This window comes from Oryzias melastigma, linkage group LG17 (assembly GCF_002922805.2).
Source record: "Oryzias melastigma strain HK-1 linkage group LG17, ASM292280v2, whole genome shotgun sequence".
NCBI classification, from domain to species: domain Eukaryota; kingdom Metazoa; phylum Chordata; class Actinopteri; order Beloniformes; family Adrianichthyidae; genus Oryzias; species Oryzias melastigma.
Window position 1 is genome coordinate 33510488 of NC_050528.1, and position 27011 is coordinate 33537498.

At 36.8% G+C, this 27011-nt stretch overlaps 2 protein-coding genes across 2 annotated transcripts in view; both read right to left on the reverse strand.

The window, feature by feature from the left end:
• Positions 1-2318, reverse strand: part of LOC112151005 (kinesin-1 heavy chain) — a 29314-nt gene extending 26996 nt beyond the window's left edge. Inside the window, exon 1 of the mRNA XM_024279586.2 lies at positions 1852-2318. Within this exon, the coding sequence (XP_024135354.1) occupies positions 1852-1977 (126 nt within the window). The 5' untranslated portion in view covers positions 1978-2318. The remainder of the gene's footprint in view (positions 1-1851) is intronic.
• A 6452-nt stretch (positions 2319-8770) lies between these two features.
• Positions 8771-15564, reverse strand: pold3 (polymerase (DNA-directed), delta 3, accessory subunit). Its single transcript, XM_024279601.2, has 12 exons — positions 15411-15564; positions 14797-14852; positions 14211-14310; positions 14084-14123; positions 13813-13945; positions 13489-13732; positions 12291-12363; positions 11921-12056; positions 11520-11623; positions 9609-9697; positions 9447-9525; positions 8771-9175 (listed from the first exon to the last, which is right to left on the reverse strand). Exons 1-12 carry the CDS (start codon positions 15465-15467, stop codon positions 8970-8972), a joined length of 1317 nt encoding a protein of 438 aa, XP_024135369.1. The 5' UTR covers positions 15468-15564; the 3' UTR covers positions 8771-8969.
• Positions 15565-27011: the final 11447 nt, after the last annotated feature.

Genomic DNA, 27011 nt, shown 5'->3' on the forward strand with positions numbered 1-27011 from the left:
CACAATACTCAGAACAAAAGACAAGCTAGAGACATGTCTTGACAGCACCTGCTGTGGTGAGGTTCTCTACCAACGGAGTTAGAAGTGTCTGGTGCTGAGACCTTCTTACTTTTTTAGAGTGTACACCCAACATCTAACGGTTAAAAATATCAGTCAAGTTAAGTCGCTTCACCCTGCAAAAACCATCAGCAAAACAAACTACATCATCATCATAATTACCTTCCCCACCCACATAGCCTGCTCAGTATGAGCAACGGGCTGCTCTGATTGGTCGAACAGCTGGTAACCAAGAGACAAAACAAGAGGATTACCCAAAGGCCCATGCTGCTGCTGCTGCTTATGGCAACTGTAAGAACAGCCCTTCTCCAAACAGATGCAACAGCAGGCTTGCAACATGTGGTGCCCCTCGCAAAAAGAAGTGGCATTTCAGCACCATGACTCCGAAATGGGCACGGCCACACCACGGACAGTTTGCCTGCTATTAGCTAAAGGCCCAGAGCCAACTGAGCTAGTCAGGAAACCACTTTGGCTATTATGGTCTGCACACTCTTTGGCACAAAACAAATGGAAAGCTCTTCACATTCCCCATTTATAGATATACAAAAAAATGTCAATTCAGCAAACACTTTCCTGTTTATAAACATAATTTAAAACAACTGCCATAAATACTTTTGAAATTAGATTTTGCTGTAAAGAGGACAAAATAATTTCCATCCCATCTGTGTCAAATAAGGAATTGACAATAAAGCTTCTTTGACTTTGAAATTCCAAAGTCCACAATGAAAGACCATTTGCTGCAAGTAACGTTTAACCAATTTTTATGGCATTCAAACTCGTGATGTATGACGAGCTTTTAAGAACAAATAAAGATTGACAAAAATTGTGACACCATATTTTTCCTATGTAAACAATAGTTGTGCTTAGGACAAATTGTTAAGTGCAAAATGTGTGCTAAAATACAAACAATTCATGTGTTTTATAAGTTGAAATATTCCAAAGACCACTTTTTTGTATGATATTAAATAAAATACTTAACACTTTCTCAGAGCTTTCTACTAAAAGACTAATTAAAGAGATTTTTAATGAACGCAGTGAGGAAAGTCAGTGTTTTTTTTAATTAGTTGACCAATAAAGCAAAACTCACATATAAACAGAATAACTTTTTAAATACATAAAGCTGCTTGAAAGCCTTGTTCTGTTAATATGTTGGAATATAATCCACTGATTCTACTGCAGGCTGGTCAGTTAGCTCCCCTTAGCTTTGGTTAAGCCTGAGGCGGCTAAACTATCACATCCCAGCTGGCCTAGCCTGTTAGCCAACAGCGTGCTAGCTAGTTCCAAATTAAAGCTGGCTTACGCTTTGTGCTGACGTTCACTACTCAATGTACATACAGCCATACAATAATGGACACGCAGGTTCATTAAAACTTCACATCATGATGACAGAGCGGCACGAACTTGGCGGACTGACAGGCGGGTTTCTGGCGACACTTTAACCTGTGCCAGTCTGTGTTTGCGGCTTTGTTGAATGACAGCTCGTTTAGCCGTGACAGGACAACTCCAAAATAGGTTATTTTTTGTCAGAAACAGCAGGTGGAGAAAAGTTTTGGGTCAGAAATGTGACATACAATTTAAAGACCGGTATCCATTACTTTAATATATGGTAAATATTTGGTGACACCTGAAGTTGACAGCAGCTGAGGGCCAGCGGTGAACAGGTCAGCCCTGCTAACATTAGCTCACCAGCTAAGATGCTAACAGCTACCAGACAATCAAAAATGGCGTACAGCTGACTGTGCCAGAGGGCTCCGACTGACCGGGAACGGAGGCTCTTCGTGTCGAATAACTCACCGCGATAACAACAGTGTCCTCCCCTTGGAACTTGGGAATGTATCTGTCGCCTCTGGTGACCTCGGAGCTGTTCAGAGGCCTGAATCGGCACATCACTTTAATCGTGCACTCCGCCGGGTCGGCCATCTTCGTTCCACCGCGTACGAACGGAAATTCACCGCTAAAAACGAAAAGATATCAGGAGTCCCGGGGGCGGCCGTTCGAGGGAAAGGGAGGCCGAGCCCCTCTGTCCCAAAGTCAGGGTCTGGAAAGGGCGACAATCAGTCGGTCATTCAACAGAGATCCCAGGGTGTCCTCCCGGTCAGTTAGGAAGCCATGATACCGGTGGATCAGCGACGGTCTGCTGCCTCACCCCTCCGTGGATGTGGATCACGGTGACGTCATGGCGAGGGCGCTCCCTCAACAAAAACACTGAGCGGAGTCGAACCGAGTCTCAAACACATGCAGCGCCTGCAAGAACTTTAAACCCTCTTTACCTCATTGTCCCTTTTCGTTATTCATTCAAACGTTCTTGATGGTACCACTTAAGAGGGAACTATCTTATTTTCTCTCTCTTTTTTTAAATAAATGCATCAAGTCAAAGATTATTACTATAGTTTCAATTTGGTTGAATAAAACAAACAAACAAAAAAGTACAATAATGTCCAATATGATTTAAACGAAATATCAAAGATCCTATCATGAAAATTGTGGTTTTGTGTTCTTGTAACGTTTTTCTCATGTTGGATGATGTAAATAAAATAATCTCACATCATTTCTGAGTGTTTCTTTATTCAAATCGCAGATATAGATCCATGTACGTCTTTGTTTTCCTCATCTGAGCTGGTTTCTGGCAATGATTGACAATGCATAATTGTTTATAAGTTATTGACACTATAGTTGAATTGGTGCTCACAGCATGAACTGAACTAAGAACTGGTAAATCTACATTGAATTAACAATGTAGATTTAAAGAAAGTATAATCTTTTCTTTTGGTTCTGTTGTAAAATGTATTCTTTGTGTTTGCCATTATCAACTTCGGCTGAACCATAACATGGATTTATTATTGTTTTAAAATTAGTAAAAGAAGATCAAAACATGGTGAAAGGGCTTAGTTAATTCTGACTTTACAGTTTTCAGTGGATAAAACTGTTAAAAAAAAGTGTGACAAATGCACCCCCTCCTTCCAAAAAACATAAAGACTGGAACACTGATGCACATTCCCATTAAGGGAAATATTAAACACAAGTGCTGGCGTTACACCCAGTGGGATGATGTGCAGTAACTGTAGCCTGTGACTCAGCTGTCCTCGGGATAGTTCTCTGAGGATTCTGCAGCTGTGAGATCTGCTCTCAGATAAAAACGTCTAACCTCATTCAACAGATTCCAAAATGGACAAAAACTCAAACTATTGGCGGCTGGACATGTCTGCGGGCCGCTCCCTTGTACAGTGGAGCTGAAGGATATCCTCTTTGAGTGTTTGAGTGTTGAGCTAATGCAAACATGAGTTGTAGCAGCTCTTGTGCATTCACAGAGGGACAGGAGGGTGTGGTCCCACTGTGAGCCAACAGGTTTATCTCAATTTCAGTGACTAGTTTCCAAAGAAATCCTCATCTGCTGGTCAGTCTCCATGGAAATAGAGAAGCAAAGTCTTACCACAACATTTACATTTAAAATTCTATTTCTTTATTAGAATTTGATGGAAACCCAAAAGATAAACAATACATTGCATTCCTATATTTGATACGTTAAATGAGATGTGAATTTTTCAAGACCACCATGTTTTATCTCTTAGAAAGATTATAGCACATGAGTTGGTAAGCTATATGGAACTTACATGTGAGTTCTGAATGTTTAGGGGTTTTGCATTTATCTAAAGGATGTATTGCATAAATAAAGTTTTTAACTTCAGTTCCCTTTAAAATAACATTACCAATTAAGCAGTTTCTTAAGCCGCTGGATGCTGGAAAAAAAAGAGACACAATTTCCGCTTAAAATGTTAAAATGTTCAACGTTCTTAAAAATTAGTATATGTAAAGCTTGGTATCTTAAGGATTTCCAATGTTGTCTGCTTTATTATAAATAATTATTACATGCTATTGTAGTCATTTGTGTTTGTGTATGTAGGGAGGTTAATTCCTGAAGTGGAAATCACATCAACAATTCACAAAAAAACTTTGAAAAATAAATGTAATCTCCAGAAAAAAAAACAAGAAATAATAGAGACTGGAAACGATTATGGGATATCCCTGAAACCAACTCAAGCACAAAAAAAAAGAAAAAAGAAAAAAACACCCATAAAAGCTGCACACCGATATTTCACAGCACACAAAAATCACTTAATACAGAAGCACAAATCTAAGTTGTCCGATAGGTCCTACAACGTGTCTCCTCAATGGCTTTAGTGTTTTAATAGGTTAACCACCCTTTTTAATGTATTGCCTTAATGCTTATCATGCCCTCCCATTACCATCCTTCCCTTACTTTGGGTACTTCTCATTTTGCTTTTCTGAATTTGACATAAATCAGGAAATTTTCAAAGCTGGAGTTGCTCAGAAGATCACTGGAGACCAGTTGCAGAAGGAGAGCAAAGTCCTATTTAATTTATTTTGAAATAATTAGATATGCACCAAAATAAAATGCATTTACAGGTGGGAGTCAAACGATTTTGGATTATTAAAACTTTGTTTTCTATTCATGACTACTTCGAGAGGAACATTTTCTAAAAAAATCCTCTGTTTTGCTCAAATGTTCACATATTTATGATTTTGCATGGTTTGATTGGCAGGTGGATGGACCAATCAGAGGTTCACACTTCAAAGTAGGTTTTTGTCTTGTTGTTAACATGGATGGACCAGGAGTTTCTCCCAAATGCTCCAGATAAAGTGATCTATGAGACTGAGAAGAAGGCATTCACCATGAGGAGAGAAAACAAGGAGACTTGGTGGTGGAACAAAGACGTTCATGGATGTGTTAATAGACAAAAGGTTTGCAATGAGAATGTGAGACACTGAGAAGACAGGAGTGGAAGTGACAATGGCAAAAGGGGGTTTGAGAACTTATATGACAGGGGAGAAAGATCTGTGCAGATTGGCAAGGCAGAGGAACAGAGATGGAAGGATGTGCAGTAAATTAGGGTGATCGAGAACCACAGATGCAGTATTTGCTTTCAGAAAGTTTCTGGAGAAGAACAAAGAAGGTCAGAAGGAGATGGATGAAAGCTGGAAGACAGTGGTGAAGATGTTCTGAAGGTGTGACAGAGGAGCTCAGAGTTCAACAATTTTATATATGATTTGTCCCAATGTCAAAAAATTCCTTTCACATCGACACATTTTCTGATTTTTGACATATAAAATAGAGCGACAAAGTGAATAAATTCTTCTCTCCACTTTGTTTATCCCGATTTGAGAGTTGGTGTTGCAGAAGCAATGTGTCATGCGGCCATAAACAATGAAAATAATCCCAACAAAGGCCCTTTCTCATCCCTGCAGTGCATAACGCCACAATAAAAGACAGTGAGCGTAAAAGAGGAACTGATGAATAAATAAACAGACCAGATGCCCAAGGCACCCGAGTCTGACTCAAGCTCAGTCAGTGCTGCTAATGTACCCAAAAACGTTGTTGTAAGTCAAGACAGACTTATTAAGAACATTTTTTCAAATTCAAAAAATACAGAACTGCTTGTCTATACAGCATGAATTGATTCAAGGCAATAAATACATCGTAATCTGGATATGTGTCACAGATAAATATTTACCCCGTTACAACTGATGATGTCCCAAAGACTTAAGGGCACAAAATATTTCAACATATCAAAGCCAAGAAATGCCAGACATTTATTTTTAAAAACGTTATTAAAAATACAACAAAAGGTAAAAGCAAATACCGTACATTTACAATTAGCATTACAGTTCAGCTTATCCTTTTTATTCATTTTTTTATAAAACATGCAGATCCTTTAAAGATAAAATGTTCACATTTTGTATGTGTCCAATTGTTTTGTAATATAATTTAAAGTCCAGATGGAATACAGAGGTTGTGAATTGGATCATTCACATTGTGAATGTGGAATTTCACAAATAAATAAAAACAGCTGAACAATAAAAATAACACATTTTTGATAAGCCATTTCTCTTAAAATATAACATGGCATCAAATTTATTAATTTAGATATTTATATTCAACTTTGTGAGTGAGATTTCTTCCCGATCCGACCAAAATGTCTTTTTGTGGGTACAGTTAAAAAAAAATCAAATGATAATAAATAAATAAATTTCATAAAATGGTTTCCCTACATCTATGTTTATTTTAAATCTTCTAGAGTATCTTTATCTGGACACATTTGATGCAGAACTTTAAGTGAAACATATTTATAAATTAATATAGTATTTATGAACAGCAGTTTTCCCATATTAAGTCGCCCACAGTGGGTCACTAAAATCTTTGCAGCAGGTGGACCTGAACAAGAAATGTCAGACTCATTTCTAATATGTCGATTTTTACCCCCTTTTCTTGTGACGTCCACATTTCCAATAAAAACTTTATACATTTCAGCAGTATTATCTGTGAATGACAAATGTTTTAGAAACTGAAGGGAACCTGCAGGGATTCCATCAAATACAAGTTACTGCATGTTATTTAGGTGGAAGTTAAAACTTTGAAGAAATTCTGAATTTGACAGGAGAAAAGCCTCTTTGTAACCATATGACCAACAGAATTCCTCTTTCAAACCGTGGCTGATAAAACAAGGATTTCTTTTTGAAAAGGATTTCTTAGACACACAAACTCATCCACTTTGAGATTTGTTTGGTGTAACGACAACATTAAGAGATCTGCTCTAAGAGAAATGCTTCTCCTTTTTGATTGATTTGGTTTATTTTTTTTATCTTTTTTAGGAATAAAAACATTAAGAAAATACAGATAAAATAAAAATGTATAGATATATAAAATGTAAAGCAATAAATCAAAATTTGATTTGACAATAAGAAGAAAAGAAAACATATTTTTAACATTACAATTGCTTCTAATCATAAACAGATGCCCTAATACTCACACACGACACACTAAATCCATAAAATATAATATCTGTCTACTAGAGTTATCAAATAACTCTTTTTTGGCAAATGAAGAGTATCTTCATGTTAGGATTGTCCTGCAGTCAGTCACTGAGGCTCTTCATGACCCCAAAACAGTCAAATTCTTTAGCAAAATTAGTCATTTTAAGCATACAAGTGTACTTCGTCAACACAAAAAGCGAGGCAATAAACCTGAAGTTTACTCATTACTATCCGTATTTTGTAAGCCTAGAGTGTTCCAGTTTACTCTGAAAAGGTACTCAGCTAGTATATTATCTACACTGAAAGTACATGGTCCATACTTGCCATAGTATATATAGTGATACTAGATATATGTGGTATACTTGCTATAATACTCAAGTGTAGCTCATGAAATAAACATCAAGTGTCGTACTCTTTGCAGATGCCTGGAAATCAATTAAACATTTACAATTAATGAGATAATTTAAATTTCCCCAGATTCTTGACAGTCAATTATAAGAAAATGTATACACTTTTAGTCCTTTCACTCGTTAATTTTGATAAAGTCAAGTTTTTTCTTTAAAGATTTCCACCATTGTATTCTTGGTAAATATGGTTGCATTGATGGTTGTTGCATTAGCTTTGCTAACATAAAGACTAACAACTTAAAAATAGATAACATGATGCTGCTGCCGTCCCTTTGAACTCCATTAGGAGGAACAGCAACTTCTCCAGTACACATCATACCTGGATCCTTGGTTTCCATTCATGTATTTCTTTTACAAAACTTTGGAATAAATTGGACAAACTGGATACATCAGTAAAAACTGGCTTTTTAGGGAGACATCCAATAGAAACAAATTTTACTGCCATTATACATGGTATAATGGAATTCAAAAACAGTTCTCTTGAAAGTGGCAGACAATTCAGAGAAATAAATAGAATAAAAAGTACAAAGAAATGTGCAAGAAATAATCAAATCAAATCGGAACTAAATACAGTGACAACTTTTGAAAAGAAACTGTCCTTGAGTCCAGTAGTTCTGGCCGGTACAGATCTGTAGTGTTTGCCTGATTATAAAGGGGAAATCTAGGTGAGTGTTGTCCTGCAGAATGTTTCTGGCGAGAAGGCCCCGGTTCGACTCCCGGCTGGGACCTTTCTGTGTGGAGTTTGCATGTTCTCCCCGTGCATGCGTGGGTTTTCACCGGGGACTCCGGCTTCCTCCCACCGTCCAAAAACATGCTTCATAGGTTCATTGGTGACTCTAAATTGCCCCTAGGTGTGAATGTGAGAGTGAATGTGTGTGTGATTGAGGCCCTGAGACAGACTGGAGACCTGTCCAGGGTGTACCCCGCCTTCGCCCTACAGTAGCCGGGTTAGGCTCCGGCACCCCCGCGACCCAGACAGGGAAGAAGCGGTCAAGAAAATGAATGAATAGTTTCAGCAGAGCAACAGGAGTTCATTAAAAAAAAAAAAAAATCCCCTCTAAATTGTGGACCGTTGGTGTGGTGGAGTAAGAATTCTCACATTTCTAATAGACTACTTTTGATAAGGGAAATTCAATTTCAATTCAATTTTATTTATATAGCCCAAAAATCACAAAAGAATTTGCCTCATTGGGCTTCGAAACCATTAGTTGCCACAGAAACCATGTAAATGAATGATTTAATTCATTAATCATGTAGCTTTTCCAGATGAAAATCAGTAACACAGAGAACAAATCAAACGTACCCCCTTTTTGTCTCCCAGGTTTGATTTTCTAAAGTGTGTTAATCAAATGTTAAGAACTTCAAACTCCCTCAGTTCAAATGGTCCACAGCACAGGAACCGTTTGTAAAGTCCTCTGTGGTCTGTGCATTAACTACACTCACTAACAGAATACTGGAGAAGACGTCCACTCACATAATCTTTTCAAAGTTTATTGAGTATCACGTGTTTACAGCAGGAGATAGAAACAATATAAAACGGGTTCCAGGAGGATCAAGTCTTCAAGAAGAGTTGGGTTCTAAAACTGTCCATGTGTGAGCATCGAGTCCACAGTAACCAAACTGACATCCTTCAGCAGAGCAGGCTGTTCTTCAGGGCAAAAAATGATGAATTTGTCACTTCTTTTGGAAAAATCCCACAATAGAAGCTTGTTTTGCTCCTTTATTTGAGTTTGCTGGAGCTTTTTTCTGACTTTTCTTGTCGTCGTCTTTGCTACTCAGGTTTGGTTTGGCTTTAGAGGACTCCCTCTGAGCCGGTTTGGAGGCCTGGAAATCGTCCTCCGACTCCGAGTACGATTCACTCACGAAGCCTTTCTCTGTCACTGTGAAAAAGGACAAAAACTTCTGTTGAGATACATGGATGCTTGAAGATATAAGGCAGGAAACTGTGACTTTTCTTTTGTTTATACATTTTAGTAAACCCTAAAATCATTTAGACAATGCAAATGAAGATTTTTTTCCTAAGAATACAAAAGTCCGAGCTTTAGAAATAAATCCAAATATGAACAAAAACTAAAAGTTGTGATCAAAGTTTGAACTACTTATTTTTAAGGATTTGATCAAACTGTGATAACAATGATTGTCTATTCGTACCCATACAACCGTCATCATCGAGGTAAGTCTGAGACTTCAGGACTCGTCTCCTCTTCCTCACTTTCATCCCAGAGCGACCCTACAAAAAACATAAAATGATCAAATAAATGAAGGAAAAAATGAAAGTCATAAATTGAATTTTTAAAACAATAATTCACTGACATTTGACTGCTGAACAGTTTCCGTTTTTTCTTTTTTCGGACTTATCTCTCTAGGTTGACTCTCCTTGGGCTGGGGGGAATCCGGAATGACTACAATAAAACGGAGACATACAACGGTTTAGAAAATTGATAAGAGGATTCTTTTATACAAGCTGATATTTTCTAAGCCGACCTAAATATTCAGAATTTAAGAGTAAATGATAGCTGAACTTGACAAACTGACACAAAAATAAAGCTAAATTGATCAGATGAAATCACAACAACTGAAATAACTGGCCAGGATTTAAAAACAACTTTAAAAATGTAAAATTGGTCCGTTTTTTTAAACTTTTACTCAATTCGGCGAGTATGAGGGCCCCAGTAAAAGAAAAGAAATAGACCAGGAATAGTCACAACGTTATGAGGTAAAATGCAAATATTTTATTAGATTGAAGTCATAAAATTACAAGAAAAATTGTAATTTTATGACAAAAAACTTGTAAAGTGACACCAAAAAATGTATAATTTGACAAACCTTGTGAAATTATGCTAAAGAAGTAGTAATTATATAAGAACCAACTCACAAAATTTAGTATTAAAAATATCACAATTTTACAAGAACTTGTCAGTGAATTTTACAAGAAGTTGTAAAATTATGAGGAAAAAAATAATTTTACAAAAATAAACTCGCAAAATTATAAAAAAAAAATAATTTTACAAGAACAAGCTTGTGAAGTTATGCTTAAAAAGCTACGGTTATATAAGAACCAACTCAAAAAATGTTGGAATAAAATAATTGTAATTTTACAAGAATAAACTTGTAAAATTGTGAAAAGACAATTTTACAAAATAAACTCGCAGAATGATAAAAAATCATAATTTTATAAGAATAATCATGTCAAATAAGAAAAAATACAATTTTATCAGAATAAAATGATATAGTTATTCAAAAAGTTTTAATTTTAAAACAATAAACTTGTTAAGAACATGTAAAAAGCTGTAAGTATACAAAAATAAACTCACAAAATTACCACATTAAAAAAATCAGTTTTACAAGAATAAATTCATAAAATATATATTAAAAAAAGATGTAATGCGACAAGAATAAACTTGTAAAATTATGTGAAAAAAGTGATTCTTTTTAGAGAAAAAGCCATAATTGTTCCTAAATAAAGTTGGTTGTGTAATAATGTAGCTTATGGTCAGAATCTATGAGCCATGATGCATTTGGACCTCCACAGCTTCTGTCACAGCGTAAACGACCCCGCCAGAAATCCACTCCTCATAGATCAAGAATTTTCTACTGAAGAGACGCATTTTCCTGCTCATTCTTTTCAATGTCCTCATACCTAAAATAAATCAATGTGACTCACTAAAATACTTAATATTTCCTAATTTGTGAAATGCAATGCTGAAGTTACAGCTTTCAATATGCTCTACATCTCTCATAATGAAACACAATGTTGGTTTGTATGCTTCTTAGTAAACAGTCTTTTTTCATATAAATGTATGACTTAAATCAAATCAATTCTCAATTTATAAATTTAGATTTTATCATTTTACTATCAGAAAGATACATTTATCCTCCTAATTTTTTTTACAATTTTATTCTTGCAAAATTATGACTCATAATCTCACAACCTATTGCTAGTAAATGTTTGACCTTTCTCCCTAAAATGTTGCCACTTTTATCTAATAAAACTACAACTTTTTGGATCAAAATTTTACAACTTTATTCTCCTGAATTTATTTTTTTAACATATTTTTATGTTGACCCTGTACCCGTTATACTAAAACCTTTATCTTTCTGCTTTAAAAAAATAAAAAAAGAATGGTGGTTTCTTCTGATAAACGGACAATCTTCATTTCAATCACATCCTTTTTTTAACCTAAATGTGTAAATTAAACCAGAATAAAAGCAGAAGAGACAAACCGTCTTCATCACTGCTGTCTGGATCTGGTCTCTTAATCCTCCTCCTCTTTTTCTTGTCCATCTTCTCCTCTTCACTGTCTGCATCCTCCACTCTCTTGGTTTTGCTGTGAGGGAAACAGCCCGGTTAGACTCTATTCAAATCCAGACTCAAAACTCACCTGTTTAAATCCGCCTTTTCACTTTGACCTAGTACCCAATCTTCAGTCTGTGTTTTTTTTTCATTTTTATTTTTTATTATTGTGTCTTGCTTTTATGTGTATTATTTTACTATTTTATTGCTATTTTACTGTAAAGTGTCCTTGGGTGTTTTGAAAGGCGCTATAAATAAAATGTATTATTATTATTATTAAAGAGGAGAGCTCTAGTTTTTCCTTTTCCCCACATGTCAGGTGTGAAGGCACCTTCTGGAGTCTTTTTGATGCTGCACCGCTGCTGCACTGTCTTGCTTTTCACAGGGTTGGGGACTCTGACGCTGCGGCGGCTCTGATGTTGAAGATGTCTGATCCGTTTCCTCCTTCACAGGTTTGACAGATTTTTCTGTGGAAATGAAGAACGTTTAGTCTGAAAACCTGCAGGGAACAACTTTCCTATTTCTTATGAGAACATGAGGGGGTTAAGTGATCCTCAGAGATCAACTTGAGGAAACTAAGAAGATTTGATTGCAAGATGTTTCAAATTGAACTTTCTGATGTCAACAGACACAATGAAGGGTGTGCAGAAGCTTCAATTAGGATCTGGTTTGTAATGAAGTGTACTGATGCTGGAACTGACTTGCTGCTTGACTCCCAAAGAAGTTCATCACTGGATTTGCTTTTGCAGCGGGCTTGTTTTTAGCAGCATCCACCTAGAAGACAGAACAATATTAGGTACCAGAAGCAACACAAAGAATACAAGAAGATCCAGTAAATAAAGCCGTGAGCAGCGCTCTATGGCCTTTTGACCCGCCCCCTCTGACTGTACCCTCCCCTTCTGCCTCTGCTATCCCGAACAGAGCTGCTGCAAACGGCAAAGTAATTAAAATTTTCAAAATGGCGGCTTCCTGTTGGTTTTATCTCCATAGCAACCATTTCATATTTTGGTTGCCTTGGGGTTAATAATAGGTCAATGTAATTTTTAAAAGAATTGGCAAAAGTAAATGTTTGATTTTTCTTAGCAGCTGAGGTTTTTTTCTTGTTAATTTTGCCCATATTTCTGAAATGTTCATAACATATTCATATTGTTTCATTCAGCTTGAGCCAACAAATCATATAGTCAATTTTCACGATGTTCTGGTAAAAAATGTGCAAGTAACAGGGGAGTGCCACTAATGTGAACTCACTACAGTAACGTTCAAAATCTACAGCTACATTTTTGTCCAGCTTTCAAATAATGTTGAAGGAGTTAGGAGGTGATAGATCAAACTCTAGAGAAATTAAATTTGTAGCTGGCACCAATGATTTTCTTTTATTTAAGATGACTGGCTCCAGTTGGGGTGAAAGGTCAGTGACGCTTTGGTTGTGGTTGGAGACTTAAGCTTGTGGGGAATGTTTGAATTTTTATGAAAATTACTCAAACTCATTTTCCCCCCTATATTGTGCAAAAATGTGAAGATTTCCAAAATTCACACTTTCCTCAAAATGGAGGCCGAGCCGTAGATCCTGTGGACATCCCATAGTAATTCCAAAACTTTCTTTAGAAATCCCTGATATTTGTGCTTTAGTGTCATTAGTGGATTTTGGAATATTTTCTTAACTCCATAAGAGATTTTGGCTCCGTCCATTTTTAAATGTTTTTTGCCACTGTGATGTCATCATTTTTTTTTAATTTGGTGTTTGGGGGAGTTGTCGTTCACTTTGATCAAAATGATTTTCACCGGGTACAAGGGTTGTGGTAGTTTTGGTAAGTGTGACTGTGACATTTTTACTCAAAGGTTCAGTACCGACAGAAGAATTGCAAAAACAACCAGGACTAATAATAATAAAGGGCATACCACAGCTGTGTCCTCTTTCTGTTCCGGTTTGACTTCGTTGCTCGTATTCTTGACTGCAGGTTTATTTGAAAACATTCCCATGATGCCTTTCTGTGGTTTGGTGTTGGACTTAGAAGTTGTGTTGGTGCCTCGGTTGGTCCCAGAGCTTTCAGGTTCAGGCTGAGGATGGATCTGCACTTTCAAAGTCTGCTGCAGCTCCAGGGGAGACATGGGCTCTGCTCCGGCACACCGAATGGCGCTGTATCTACAGGAGCGAGGGTAGAAGAAGGCAGTCACTAGATCTGCAGCTAATCATATTTACGAACGCATCAAAATCCTTCGTACTTGCTGCAGTTCTTTAGATTGTCTTTGACGGCGTCATAGTCGACGGAGTAGAGGGGTCCGCTGTCTTTCAGCAGAGCTTTCTGCACGCTGTACACATGAACGCTGACTATCAGGCTCATCTTTGATTTGAAATCTGCAAAAGAAAGCATCAAATAGTTTAGCCCAACTGTCCCAGAAAAAGTATTAATTAAAAATGGGACTGGAAAATGTTATTTTCTTTCAAGATGAGTAGAGATACACATTTATGGCACTATGAAAAGCACAAACACACCTTCCAACTGATCTTCTCTCACTATTGAAACTTTGTGACACTAGAAAATAGAGAAAACGGAAAACATGAATAAAATTAGCTGAGCTTTGAAGGCTTCCTGGATGAACAATCGGTCCTAATTACTCACAGTTTGACCGTTGCCAACAAACTTCCCAGTTACTAGGTAGGTTGCGTGCAGCTGGGGTGAGCTTTCCTTCCTCTTGTGCTCCAAGTAATGATAGAGCATCCTGCAATGTTTAGAATTCACATGTTTAACTGTTTTTAAACTCTTTTTATTGGTCATAAAAAAATGTATTTATAACATTTTTTTTTGTTTTTGTAGGAAGAAGTTGAAATTTTTCCCACTAAGAAAATAGTTTAAATCTTTATACAAAAATTTTTTAAAGTGTCATTCTTAAGTGTTATTTATTTTCTATCTGCTGCTTCAAATAGAGCTTTTGTAACTACTGTTCCCTTGGTGGGATCAATAAAGTTTTATTTAAATCAATTCAACTCAATCTGACAAACGCGTAAATTCAGATTTTACCATGAAAGAAATATACTACAAGTGGACTTAAGTTTAATGTTATGCTGTTTTGATGATTATTTAACTTTTAAAGACAACATTGTAAGAGTTTTTAAAACTCTTGAAAACACTAACTAAATCGGGCTTTCTTTTAAAGTAAACATGAATTTGGATGGCAAATAGTTTTATCAGTCAAAGGATCACTTACTGTTTTGCTGTGTTTACATGGACTCCAAGTGCCAGACTCAAAGATTTATAGGTAACCTGAAAAAACAGAGATAATAATACATATTTTGTTTAAATAAATATGTATTTAAAGGTCAAATAAAAGCCTTTAACACTAGATGCATAATAATTTAGTCAGTGATTAAGTTGTGATTGAGGTTGATTCCATTCACGTAACCTCTGCACACGAACTTTGGGGGCTTTATGTAAGAGTGAACATAAAACGCCCTAATTTTGACGGTGTTTTAGTCAGAATCATATCCCGTTTAGTAAGAATATTGATATTAATATCAATGTTCTGAATGCATGCCATGAAATATACTATGAGACACCGAGAATCGAATCAACTGTCTGTTGGAACCGTTTTCTGCGCTTTCATGGAAATGATGGGACAGTCTGGTAGTCAAATTAAACACCACAAATACACGAAAACAAACACCCGTCTTCAAACGTATTTCTATACGAAGACAGTGTAATTTAGAAGACGAGAATGTGTTTTTTTAACCACGTCGTCAGACAAATGGGTATTTCGAGATTAGTCTGCAGCTAAACTACAAACATCATAGCAATAAAATCAATATTTTGAATCGCACTCACTATTTTGTTGTGATCGTTCACAAATTCGTCAATATTATCCAAATATAGCTCGTCCATTTTCCCGGTTTTAGTGTAAAGGATTTCTTGCTCTAATTTAACTGCGCGGGAAGGCGCTTTTATTTACTTCCTGTTTGGTGTCACGTACATATACGAGTTTCCGGTGTCATGGACGCCGCTGCTGCCCTCTAGATGTTGGGAGGGGGAATACAGCGTGTTACTTTCCACATGAACTGGAACTTATTGGTTTGAGTTTAAGAAAATAAAGTTAATAGACAAACAATATGTCGTCCTTATTTGTGTTTAAACTCTTGAGAGCAGTGCAGCTAACAAACTGTTGTGCTGAAAGTTTCCTTTTACTCACGAGGAGCTGTGTCACCTTTAAAAAAATCTGCCCTGCTTGTTGTAGACTATAAATAAATGTTGCAAAGGGGAACACAGAGATCTGATGAAAACATTTTTGGCATAGTTGGAATATAGTCAATCACATGGTCAACTTGTTTACACCCTTATCTAACATGGTATTTCACTTTTCTGTAGTGCAGAGCCTTGGAGATTACATAAAAGAAACCCGTTTCCTTAAATTAGCATTTTGTTAGGGTTTTTATTTATTCATTCATTTTGTAAAAATTAGCAATTTGTGGACACAAATTTGCTTTTTGGGGGACAAATTCGCACTTCTTAGTGTACAAATTAGCATGTTTTGGATACAAATAACCATTTTTAGGCTCAAATTAAAAACTTTTGTGCACAAATTATCATTTTGTAGTCTCAAAATAGTATTCTGTGCACACAAATTGATATTTTGCGCACACAAATTAGCATTTCATTTTCGTGGGCACAAATAAGTGTTTGTATTTTATGGAAACAAAGTTAATTTGTGGGCACAAATTCGTATTTTTGCACAAACTAGCATTTTGTGAGCACAGTTTCGCATTATAGGGCACAAGTTAATATTTGTATGTATAATTTAGTTATTTAGTTGAATTTCTAAATTTATGGCTGTAAAATAAGCTGCACTAAATCCAGGAACTTTGTGTGAATCATATTTTCCTGAGAATGCACACATTTTAAATACAGAGCAAGACACTGATACAATCAGTGTTATTTGTTTATAACTAGAACACGTTCAAAGCTCATGTGATGCTATGTCACACATGAATGTTGTCAGTGAGGGATTTGTTAAACATTTATTCTGTACATAACTTACGTTTTTTTTTCTTCTATTGAACCAGCAACCAGTGAAGTCATGTTTGTATTCAGGTTGACAGCTAGTAGTGAAAAAAATGAGGGCATCCCATCAAAGTAGACTTAACCCTTTAACTGCCTCCTTAACCTAAAACATTTAGAAAGCGTACTATTGAAAGAAATGTCAACGTGTCTTACTGGCCAAAGTCAAAATGTATCATAAAAAATGGCATTGATTTTGATTTGGTTGGATAGTTTAAGGGTTAAGGTCTACAAATAGAAAATGGTATTTTGTGTTGTTTAGGTTTTCCATGTTGTGCATTTGCTGCAATGAAATGATCGAATGTTTCACAGGGTGTCAATTTGTGTTTTTGCCCAAAGTAAAAAATAATATTATATTTTGGCTAAGTGACTTTTTTGTACTTTTGTTTGTATTCATGCAAAAACTAGTAGTTCATGTTTTAAAATCATAGTAAGAATAACATAAAGGTGCTTTATTTTTCTGTTTTGGTCTGTGAAAAACCTGAGGGACTTTTATTTTGGAAGGTTGCAGATCCCCAGCTCAGACATACAAACTTTAACAGTTGAGTACTATCTGTTCACATTATTTTTCTTTTGTAACAACAAAATGACAACACGTGAAGCTCCCAAAGCAGGAACACATCACGGCTCCATAAACAAAGCTGGAAGTGAAAATCCATAAAGAAGTGAGGTCTCAAAGTGCCATATTTCTGCTTCCTCTTATTATCATGTTTCAGCCCTTTTTTCTACGTCCAGGCAGGAGGCCAAAGATTGATTTGCAGAAAATGAAACAACCTTTTCGACCTCCATCATCACAGAGGCATAATAACAACTGCCCTTTGATCGCTCTGCACCTGGGGGGCCTGTATGCCATTTTTGCAATAATGCAACCTCTGTCACAATAAAGCAGAAGGAAAAAATAAAAACTGTCAACCTATCTCCTAATGCTGACTGCATTTTACATGTGTGTGTTACTTCATATAAAAAACAGGAGCACAATATATGAATCAATCAGAAGGAAATACTACCTACACAAATGTGTATTCGGGAACAGCAACAATGAAAATGTGGACAAAATTGCAGATGATTCGAGGTTTTACCAAAACATCCTTCATTTCTATCACAGGAAAAAAGAGGCCTTTTAAAATCTTTTGACCTTTTTGTATTTTTCTAAAATGCAAAGATTGAAGGGAAAATAACAATCACCGACTCTAGACATTATTCATTTGAGTTTAATTTCTTTTTGGGTTTTAGCAGTTTTATTAGACTAAACAACAGAAAGATGAAAAATAAAAATACTGAAATAAGTACAAAGCAAAGTACTTAAATACTAAATAAATGTGTGCAGCTGAAACAAGCCTTTATTCCGACCCGACATGCTGCATTTGTGAAGGTGATGTCTGGAATTTTACATTCTGGCAAAGTAATGTGTAGAAAAGTCATTTTTTATGATTTAAAACAGATATTTTTGGTATATTTAAAGTGAAAGACTGAAAAACAAAGCTCTCCTACTAATATCTTGAAAGTTTTTAATTTACTGAGCTGTTCAGATTTTCTAGGAAATGTTAGTTTTCAGTTTAGATTAAGTTTGCTGCCATGTTTTTGTCTGAACAAACCTCACATTCAAACGACAGCAGTTTTTGCTGAAATGTCAAAAAAATCTTTCGTTTTTAGTTTCAAGCAATTTTTCGTCTGAATTTGTAAACTCCAAACACCTTTAGAAAATCCCCAGCTCGTGATGAATAATGTAGTTTGAGGAAATAATGGTGCAGAACTGTTGTGATGCTGACATATCTGAGCTGCAAATTAAGTCATCTGTCTCAAAAATATGAAGATTAAAGCAAAATCGACAATTTTACCAAAGAAACAGCTTTTATTTAAGTCTGTCCTCATCAGTTAACAGAAATAACTTGGGGTGTAACAAGGAATTGATTGATCAATTAATTGATTTCTATTTCTATGATACAACCAGATCGATCTGTATGAGGCAAATAGTTAATCCAATCGACCTGTACCATTAAAAAATATTTTCAAATGAAATAAATTGATCCTACAGAAAAATAAAAAAATAAAACAGCTCCTCCTTTTTAGACCAATCCCAGCATAGTGATTTCTCAGCTGAGTCAGACTGTTTGGCACAGAAGCTTTTTCTATTTCAAGCATCTTTAAACTTCATCTTGTGTTAGGGTCGGCACCGACCCGTTTTAGTTTAGAATTTCATAATAGAATCACTTTATTCCATCAAGGCCTTTTGACTTTATCAGTAACCTTGATTTCAACAAAATTCAGTTTTTTTTAATTCTAATATTGGTCTAAATGATGTCCTTTCTGGTGTTAGGGTCAGTTTTGACCCCGTTATACAAAATACCTTTATAAAGCAATAATTAGAGCCAAAAAGAAAGTCCTAAGTGGATTTCAGCAACACACTGCAGTCTCCTCTCTCCGTCATGTGAGCTTCAGGAGAGGCTCATCCGTCCAGTGCAGCTGCAAAAAAAGAAAAATAAACAAAGTCAGAAATGTCCAGACACGTTTAGCTTTCTAAAACTTTTGAAAGATGAAAGGGATTTCTATTGATTTTTTTTGTTAGTTGTTTGTGTTCTAATGTGTTTGGATTAAAGTTATGTTTCTGACTCGAGCATATAGATGAATATTTGCATGTTGTTGAAGAAAATCTGTTTGGGTCGAAACTGACTCATAGACGTTACTGGAATTCATTTTAAAATGGAAAAATCGATCAAACAAATGTATTTGAGAGATGTGTTCCTCAGTAATTTCAAGTAACAAAGTACCATTTGTTTTATGATTCTCTTGAGGTTATTTTTGCTGCTTTTATTGAAATTCAGAGGCATAGTTATTTTTTAAAGGACCAGAGACCCACAGAAAAACAATAATACACATTTCTATGGATAAGGAAGCCGAACAAGATAACCAAGAGATGCCAAAAAATGATTGTTTTTAGTGTACTTTAAAGATGACCTAAGGCAAACCGACCCGTTAACACCGTGGTGACGGAAAGCGACAGTCCTCACCATGATGGTGCTGCCAGATGAGGAAGAACTGTTTTTAAAATCCTGTCATTAGTCTCTGCTCAGCCGTTCTACTTCAGTACAGAGAGATAATCGTTTTGGATCGTCGTGGATCATTCAGTAGAAAAGCATGACTGCTGTCTGACAGCTCGTCTGTGAGAATTCCCGTTTCATGTTTTCTTCTCGCCGCTGTGAACTTCTCTACTTTTGTTTCAGGCTGAATCCAGACTTTAAATCCATGATGACAGAAGAACAGCTGAAAGGGAAGACTGCTTTGTCTTCCTGAGCTACGAAATGTGTCCGTTAAGTGAAAATAATGGAATTATTGTGTGCTCTCTTTTATCTCAAAATGTTTGGAGATTCTGAGACATTCTGAGCAGATGTGGCGTGGTACAACGTGTTTCAAGCTTAACATTTGATGTTTGTTTTCATCTTGTACGCCACAGGAAGGCTCAGAGGGTTGAGAGTGTGTGATCAGGTGTGTTCTTCCTGGGTCTGCACTGATTTAAGGGAACATTTAGACTCCAAATCTTCAGCCCTTTTGTTTTGTTTTCTTGGGCTGGAGGAAAAATGCTAAACGAAAACCGTCAAACTGCAGAACGTCTTCATCATTACGAGAAAAACATGCCCGTGTAGTTCAGCTGTAACATGATGGAAAATAAAAAAGGAATAACAAGCGTGCTCTACTGAGCGGATACCAAATCCTTTTCTGTTTTGAGTCAGAGTCGCTGCTGAATTAGGAAGAGTTTTCCACATGGAAAGGCTGTGAGCAGCACAACATATGAGGGGGTTTACTGCTGCTGGAGCTGAAGTGACAAGAGAATCTCACACCTTTAATCATCCGTTTTCGTTAGAGAGATGCTGCGTGAAGCACAGCAACTGCAATGCAAATTTAAATAAGTCTCAAAATAATGTGAAATGTATGAATCTATACTTCTGTTATGTGTTCATTTAGATTCAGTTCTATTCTATTAATCCCAGAAAACTAGAATTTAGAGTGTAAAAAAGAAGATTTGACTGATTTAAAGCAAAACTTGTTTAAAACTTGATGAAGAAACAAATTTAAAAAGATGAGAAAAAGACCCTTTTTAATAGTTTTAAACCAGGACTCCTTGACAGTAAGAGGCCCGTTTCTTACAGATATAATCCCAGTATTAGCTACAGTGTTTTATTTTAGCCTTTAGGAAAATCTGATATTGCTTTGCCTTCATTATTACACTGTAATTCATAATACATAATTCTTTATTTTATTTTATTTTATTGGTATGAATAAAGGCAGAAACTTGAACTGTCTTAAAATGTAACATGAAATTTGGACAGATGTTTGTGTGACCTCCATTTAAAATAAAAGATTTCCTGAGCATCCCATGTGTTGCTACAAAAGATTTCAAACTAAGTAGGCATAGTAAAGGTATCAATGTTAACCTAAGATGCCACAAGAAAAGATAATATTTTTTTCTTGCCTTATCTAAAACCTTTCCTAGGTTTATACTGGTAATGGGGGACATTGAATAGAAAATTAAGCTTAAAGGGTAACCATACACTAAATCAACATTTCTGGCTGTTGACCTCTATAAATCAGGGTTTAAAAGTACTGTCTGTTTGTCCTTGCAACACTTTTGACAATTTAAAATGAACTGCCTGAAATAATATTTTAAAACGATTTGTATGCTGCCCCCTTCAGGTTGAAATGAGGTATTACAGTTGAAATTTAAATTTTGTAATTAATTTTGTGAGACCATTACACTCAACTAGTGTCAGTCCCACTTCGTTTCAGAAGTTTCACGCCATCATGCTCTGCAGCTCCAGTATCAAAGCCCCGCCCATCTGTGATTCTGTGTCGGTTGTGTTAGCTTTAGCACGTCTCAAAGGTGTTTTGGCTTCGGTTGTCAAAAATCTACTGGCTTGCACAATTTTCCAGAGGACAATTGAGCAAACACCATCCAGGTGAACTGCAGTCAAATGAGCCGCCGTTCACATTCCCGTGGTCAAATCAGCATCACTGGATTTTTTTTGTGCGAGTTTGGTACAATACTTACGGTAGCAGGACTGAGATCGCTGGAAGATCCTGAGACTCCGTGGAGCTTGAGCAAATGTGATATTATTGCTCTTCATGAATGCAATCATATTACCGTTAATGCGTATGATAATTATGACACTGACTGCATTACTGTGTGATTTTTGAGAAATCCGATCACAAAATCTCTTACAAGCACTCATATGAAATGGTTAATTTTGGCGGTGAATAAATTCCAATCAATTCAGTACATTACCATTCCTTCACAGACCTACTTAGTACTTCAAAGAGTATTTCTCCTAAAAATATGAAGCATTTTTACTATATAGTTTTTGAAAAAAGTACTGTAAAAGTCTAATTTTTACACCAGTTTAGCAGATTTTGGTTGAGAATAACTCCTGATTCTCAATTTAGTACATCATCATTCCTTTACAGAACTGCTTAGTACTTCAAAGAGTACTACTCCTGAAAATATGAAGTATTTTTACTGTACAGTTTTTGAGAAAAGTACACTTGAAGTACTATGAAAGGTCTAATCAGCTAGTTGACTTTGGCTGAGACCAATTTCTGATCCACAATTTAGTACATCACAATTTCTTCACTCACCTATTTCGTACTTCTGAGTACTAATCCTAAAAATATGAAGTATTTTTTACTGTTTTTTACTGATACAACTTTGTCCTAAAGGACACAGTTGTCATAGAAACGTTGACTAAAGCCGGCTGGGTAAAGGTTTCTATAGTAAACCACACTTGGGGATTTTGGCTAAAACGACATAATCCTATAATTAAAAACACTGGCAATGCTTTGAAAATAGATCAAAAGATGATTAGAGTGGTTCTTGAACGAATCTAAATTAGATCAATGCTATTCAAGTAACTCTTGCTTTTAAAAATGACTGTAACTTAATTTTTTGTTTAGCCAGAAAGTCACTATGGAGGCATAAAAGACCTCTTTTTTTAAATGAACCTCTTATTGAACTGAAGTAGCATATTATGCTCTTACTATGCTTGGGTCCTGTTTCTGAGACTCATCATCAGTCCACACAGTGAGTCAAGATCTGAGTCACAGCTGAGACTTTGGTCTTTCCAAGAGCAAGCTGACACGCTGTGTGAATGCAGAACCCCGGGGGTGTCCCCCTTTTTGTGCCTGTGTGTTAAAAATATTCAGAAAAGGTTTACCTTCCCCAACAGGGTGTCAGCTTTACGGTGCGTCTTCAATACAATTTGGATCTTAAAATGAAAATCATTTGAATTCAACCTCTGAGGTAAACAAATTGAGTGAGTGGGATCAAGCCAAACACCCCTAATGTTGCCCCAGGGTGTCATTTGAGTGCCTCAATGCCCCCTTTGGTTGGCTCAGATTCCTCTGTGGTGTGGACTAATGGATTAAAAATAAAGCAGTGTAATTGAACCTGCATGCAAAAGAAATGTCTTCATCTGTGGTGCTGCTCTGAGCCCAGATTGTTATCTGCAGCACTCCTCCATCCCACTGAATGTTTTTCAGTGTGTGTTGATCTGGAGGGCTTAGTTTAGAGCAACTACTGGAGTAAAGATAAGAATCCCAGTCTAAAGTTTCAAATTACAGATGTAATCTCTCTGTGAAGTGCACAAAAAGACAGCTATGGAGCTGTATTTAACAGGCCTCTCTGCAGGAACATAAAGATGTTCTTCTCACAGCTGCAGGTGCTGATGAGAGTCAGTGAAGCGAGCAGACGTCAAACAGGGACGCATCGGGCTGTGCTGCAGGCACACAGAGAGGGACAAATCTGCCTCAGCATCACCTGATCTTCTCATCAAACGTAAAAAACATCTGTCACGCACTGTAAACCTACACATTTACTGCCTTAATGCACTTTCTGATACTACGACGTATCGCTCTGAGGGGTGAACATAAATCTTCAAGCACTTCCCCACATTGGATAAAAGGTCTTTCAGTAGTGAACATTCTCAGTTTAGAAACTAAACTAGTTTAATCTGACGGGGGAATTGAGTCAATAACAGATGTGAATCTTTACATGTTATCCTTTTAAAATAAGATTTTCTTATAATTTTATTTTTTTAAAGACCCTCTCCAACAAAAAAAAGTTTTTTTTGGTGTTTTTAGCATGTTCTTGTAGCATTTCTATCATGATGGAGGACAGGTATAAAACAATTAAGGATTCAAACTCTGTTTATGAGGATTTCTTCATTCAAATGAGGATGAATCAGGAGCAGATGGAAAAATTCAGCTTGAAAAGCAGTCAGTTGTGACACACCAACTTTGATGGGCGGGGCAAAGTCTCACTGCTCCTCTACATTCTGAGGCATCCACTTGCAGAAAAGTATCTTAGAGTCCACTCCAACCATAGTTTTACCAGGCTGATGTTACTCACTCATATTTACGTGCCACAAAGCACAAAAACTGATGGGAATTCTTCCTTCCCAAATGTAATACACTGCACATTGGTGCATTGACAGCACGTATTTTATGGAGGGTTGAATAAAAAATTGATGATAAAGAATAGAGGGAATAAGAATAGAGGCAGAACTCCAGCGCACCATACTTTCTCCAGCTTCAAGCTTCTAGCAGCCTACTTACAACTAATTGTTAATAATTTGAACCAGAATCAAAGTTTGCTACAGGACAAGTGTTGAACCCTCATCATGTCAAGCACACTTAAGCGTGATTTCTGATCCAACGCGATTTGAATTAAGAAATACCCAGAAACACAGTTTTAATCTGAGTCTGAGACAGTAATGTTGTGAGATTTATTCATTTCTATTCTATTCTATTCTATTCCTTTTCAACAACAGTAAGTCATCTGCAAAGTATTGCAGTTTATAGTAACTTGCTGGGGAAACTATCCTGATTTTAGTCATAGGCTTTAGAATGTGAGCGTGTGTGTTATCATTGTAATATGCAAATTAACAGGAAAAACTAGTGACTGCACAAACCTTTACATATTTTTAGTATATTATACAATACATGTATTTATGACTTTATTGAAATCATGGGCTTGATTTCTTATGCTTCACATTATTTTTCATTCATTTAGTCTCATCCTGCTTTTCAAATCAGATCTTTAAACTTTTTTGAGAGCTGTAGTTCTGTGGCTACAACAAAGCTACGAGTTTCAAAGGGAAATTTGACACAAAATGAATCAGAAGTGAAACAGGAAAACAGGTTTCCTAAAGTTTTTGATCAAAACGAGGGCATCAAAAATGCATCTGATGCTTTGTCTGCTTCACTCCTGATCAAGGATTGTGTCAGAAGCAGAAGGCATCACCTTTCCAGTTAAACGGGCATTATGTAAACTTTCGTTTTGGCTGCTGAATGAAAGCCCTGGGATCGCCTTTCTGACTTCTCCTGTTCCTCTGATCTGCAGCAAATATCTGTTCTCAGAAAGATGCATAATTAAAGCATTAGATCTCCCCCAGGCTCCCTCATTTCAGAGGCCTTTCCTCACAACGGGCTTTAGGATTCCCCCAACACGGAATCCAGATTGGTTTTTACCATGTAGAATGTGCACCCAGTTTCCAAAATGCTTGACAGCAATAACACCTCACATTTAAGCTTTTAGGAAGGCAGGCACACATGCAATGAAATGCAGAGATCAGACGTATCCCCTCAGAAACACAGCACACAAACAACAGGCTCCTGCAGGGGGTTTGGTTCAAAGGCTCAGTCTCTTTTTCATGTCAGGATTCCCGCCACGACTTGCTTCAGAGCACAGATGAAGATGTGACAACATGTTTTCTCTTCAAACCCCAGCAGACGGCGTTTTAGTCATTACGTGTGACATCAGATTGAAAGTGTAATTGTTTTGCGCCGCAGGTGGCAACGTGTCATAATATTGGGAGAGATGAACTGCACCCCAGAACATGTTTAAAACATTATTCTGGTCTGGAATAATGAGATGAACCTTCACCCCTGAAGAAGCCCCTCATAGTGAACTCACTGTGGACCACCGCGGCCCACAACCGAGAGGGAGTTCATGTTTAAAATAAAAATCAGCTTAGTGCTGCGTCTTCGCCTGGGGCAGCTGGTGAGATCCTCTCGGCTTCATGGACTGAACACCTCCAGCAGGCACAGGGACCGTTTGGAGCTGAGATTGATGCAGCTGGACTGAGAATTAAATGCTGACCAAGAAGCTCCTGCTGGGGTACTCAACCCAGGAAATCGGTCCTTAATTCAGGATTAAATATATTTGAGCCTCGTTAGAACCAGATTTAGTGTCCTGAAACCACCAAATGTAAAAGTAAACAAGTGGAACATCACCTTAAAACCCCCTGAGATGGACCGGCAGCTCACGGGATCCACTGTAAAAAGGGAAACGTTGGATCAATTAACACAAGCGTTGTAATTTGTAACAACTAGGAAAATTAGTTTTTATCAAATTACATTTTTGAGTTGAGTTAACCATCAAATTTTGACTTTTTAAAGTTATAAAAACCAATGTTGTTATGCATTTTCTGAGCTCTGACAGCTACACGCTGATGATGTCATCGAAGGGTTGTGCCGTCCACACTTTTATTCCATTCCTCTTTGGTTAAATGTAGGGAGAAGCCATGGGGGAAGAATTGGATTCGGTCTAAGTTTTGGACTATCTCAAAATGAAGAAACTGTATTTTGCTGAGACTTCAGGATCTCCCACTATCACACTTGAGCTTTAAGTTTAGGAAAAGCCTGTTCTGTGAACATTGGGATTTGTGAACTCTGATTTAGCACTCTTCATTAGAAGAAAAACTTATATTTCTAATTTTATCTTCATTTTTCTTTAAATTGCAATAGATGTATGAAGTTCTAATTAATTCAGTAACTAGTCAATGAGATAAGCTTACATCCACTCAGGCTGTGTCCAACAGTTCATGGATTTGATCAGATTTGATTTGACTGAATCTGAACTCCAAACTGGTGAAATAGTTTTGTGTCTTGGTTTGGAAATGAAAGAAAAAACGTGTTTGTTGTGTTGGGAGAGACTCAGCAAAGTTTGGCTCACGCAGAGATCAGGACTGAATTGAAAATTGAAAGCGGTGTACCAGCTGTGATCAGCCCCTGACACCAGCGATCATTCTTGTTTGAAACTCGTCTCTTCCAGGCGGATTGATCAGGTGACCTTGCAGTCATCAGTCTCCTTTTCCAGCTTCTCAGCGTCCTCCCCTCTGAATTGTAATGATCCTGTTTGATGTAACTGACTCTGCGTGCTTATGCAGTAAATGATGATTTTTATTGAAATTACACATTGCCTGTCGCTCCTGCTGCCTGTGCTCCACAGAGAGGTTGTTGTGGCTGCGCCTCAGGGCCTGTCTCAGGCTCTGTCAGCGGAGACGATCATTAGCGCCCTCCCTGAGGATCTGTTCTCTTCTCGGC